Source organism: Capsicum annuum, unplaced genomic scaffold, assembly GCF_002878395.1.
Source record: "Capsicum annuum cultivar UCD-10X-F1 unplaced genomic scaffold, UCD10Xv1.1 ctg990, whole genome shotgun sequence".
NCBI lineage: Eukaryota > Viridiplantae > Streptophyta > Magnoliopsida > Solanales > Solanaceae > Capsicum > Capsicum annuum.
The window spans coordinates 1-2,064 of NW_025895989.1; the positions used below are offsets into that span (position 1 = coordinate 1).

Below are 2,064 nucleotides of genomic sequence, written 5' to 3' on the forward strand. Positions count from 1 at the left end.
AAAAACATTATCAAAAGAAGTCCACGTCGAGAAATGAATGAATGAATAAGATGATACAAATCAATGAATGCAGGAAAAGTATTTTTACACACACTTTATAACGTAATGATGGTTAATTCACATGTATTTTCACTCAAGTCATCACTTTACCATCGTAAATTAATGTGACATGGTATAAATATGGGGTGTAAGTTCTTTCTATGGAACTAATATATGTGAGCCGCATGGCAGTACCCTTATGAAAAAGAAGTTTTAGCCATAGCTGGGGGACACCTGTTTTATGTCATCTCTGAATTTCTCTTTGCCAACAGCCATTCCGACAGAGCTTATGCACTGCAAGGCGTTGTGTCCACGCGCTTCATCTGATTTGTCATTTGCATTCACCAGTAAAGCTTTCAGATGTGGCATTACGAAATCGTAGTACTTATGGAAGTGCTCCTGTTGAAGTATGATATATTAGCCGGCGTCCATAACATAAGTAGAAGTATAATATTGAGGCAAAAATAAATGCTAGTAGGCAATACCTTAGACAAATCAGCTATAGAACCTAGTGCAATTAATGCTTCTTCATGTACCATTTGATTGTCATTCTGCATTATACACAAACAACTATGAGTAGGAAAAGATGGCATGATTTTCTATAAGTAATCCACCTTTATGACATGGTGGCGTCTATATTTGCATACCTGCAGAAGTAAGACCAGTTTTTTAAGTAACCCATCCACATAGGGTTCGATAATGTCTGGACTTTCAAATCGACAGAAAATCACAACAGAAGCAGCTGCAAATGCCTACAAAAATGACAAAGAGAGTTAAATTAAACTAGTAAATTAGTTAGTATCATTAACTGAATGAAGCAGTAATGACACATCTGTACCATATTCTTTACACTGTGAATTGTTCAAATCCTATTTAAGGGTCACTTTAGGTACCTCCCCTGACATATCTAGCTGTAACGATGACTTTCATTAAGGCGAGAGAATTATGTAGACCAAATACAGTCATAGCTTATATTTCAAGAAGTGCGCTATTAAGGCAGCATAAGTTAGGATTCTAATTATACAAGACTATAGAAGGGAAGTTTGAAAAATGTCCATTCTTTTGCCTCGTGTTCTAGAAAATTACAATGTAGCGATGAGCATAAAGAATTCATATCTTCATAGGTCAGACCTGCACTCGAGTATTTTGAAGATCATCCATAGCTGCAGCTAATGCAGGCAATATTTGGTTATGGTATTGTGCTTGTAAATATGGACAAAAATCTATCAATAGCTGGTGAATTGCACGAACAGCAGCCCATCTCACTTGAGGATGCGGATCGTGGAAAGATCGGAGAACCATATTCACAAATTGCTCCAAATACCTGATCATCACCTGTATAAACAGTGAAACCATGAGTTCAAATTAATAGCCTAAGGAGGCAAACTATGTTATCAAAAAGGAACTTTTCGAATGAGTAATGATCATCCCAACGTTATCATGATAAACACACTAATATGACAGATTTGTACCATTGAGCTACCTTCGGATATCTGAGCAATTGCTAGGAGAGCAGCGTGGCGTTTCTCCCACTCAGGGGCAACCAAGTAAGAAGGCAGCTGCTCCATTGCAATAGGAGTAATAGTTTTTCCACCTAATGCAATTGATAGCCGTTTTAAACAAGTTAGACCAAAAGCGCAGCTCTTCGTCGCCCATGTAACTTCATACTGTTTCTCCGCACAATGCCAACTAGGTTCACCACTATGCCAAATAGGTTCAGCAGTATGAAAGCGATATTCATCCTTGATATCCAGCGTTAAATTTAATAAGATAGCGAAACAAGTGTTAGTAAACAAAGGCACCTTCTTCATCATGCCAGGAACCTTCTCCTTAGCCTCAACCAAAGTTAACATAAACTCAACTGCCAAGATCCTAATCTCCTCTTCCAAACTCTTAGTCTCTGCTATCTCAATCATGGTACCTACAACAACCACTAGTTGCCGTCTCAAGAATTTAGGCTCATTCCTCGCCAACTCAATAAAAAGATTCAGCGCAGCCACTGCTGCATCCTCCAGGTCATTGTTG

General features: G+C 38.3%; 1 protein-coding gene across 1 annotated transcript; it reads right to left on the reverse strand.

Moving 5' to 3' along the window:
- Positions 1-20: 20 nt before the first annotated feature.
- On the reverse strand, positions 21-2,058 carry LOC124895724 (importin-5-like). Its single transcript, XM_047406154.1, has 5 exons — positions 1,512-2,058; positions 1,171-1,374; positions 687-791; positions 525-590; positions 21-438 (listed from the first exon to the last, which is right to left on the reverse strand). Exons 1-5 carry the CDS (start codon positions 1,953-1,955, stop codon positions 253-255), a joined length of 1,005 nt encoding a protein of 334 aa, XP_047262110.1. The 5' UTR covers positions 1,956-2,058; the 3' UTR covers positions 21-252.
- Between the last annotated feature and the right edge of the window lie 6 nt (positions 2,059-2,064).

Bases quoted from the DNA above. Each gene is read 5' to 3' on its own strand.
- LOC124895724 (XM_047406154.1), bottom strand. From the start codon at position 1,955: ATGATTGAGATAGCAGAGACTAAGAGTTTGGAAGAGGAGATTAGGATC. The intron at 1,375-1,511 runs GTACAAATCTGT...CTGTTTATACAG, and splicing joins TATCCGAAGGTAGCTCAATG to GTGATGATCAGGTATTTGGA. The intron at 792-1,170 runs GTCTGACCTATG...TCATTTTTGTAG, and splicing joins TTCAAAATACTCGAGTGCAG to GCATTTGCAGCTGCTTCTGT.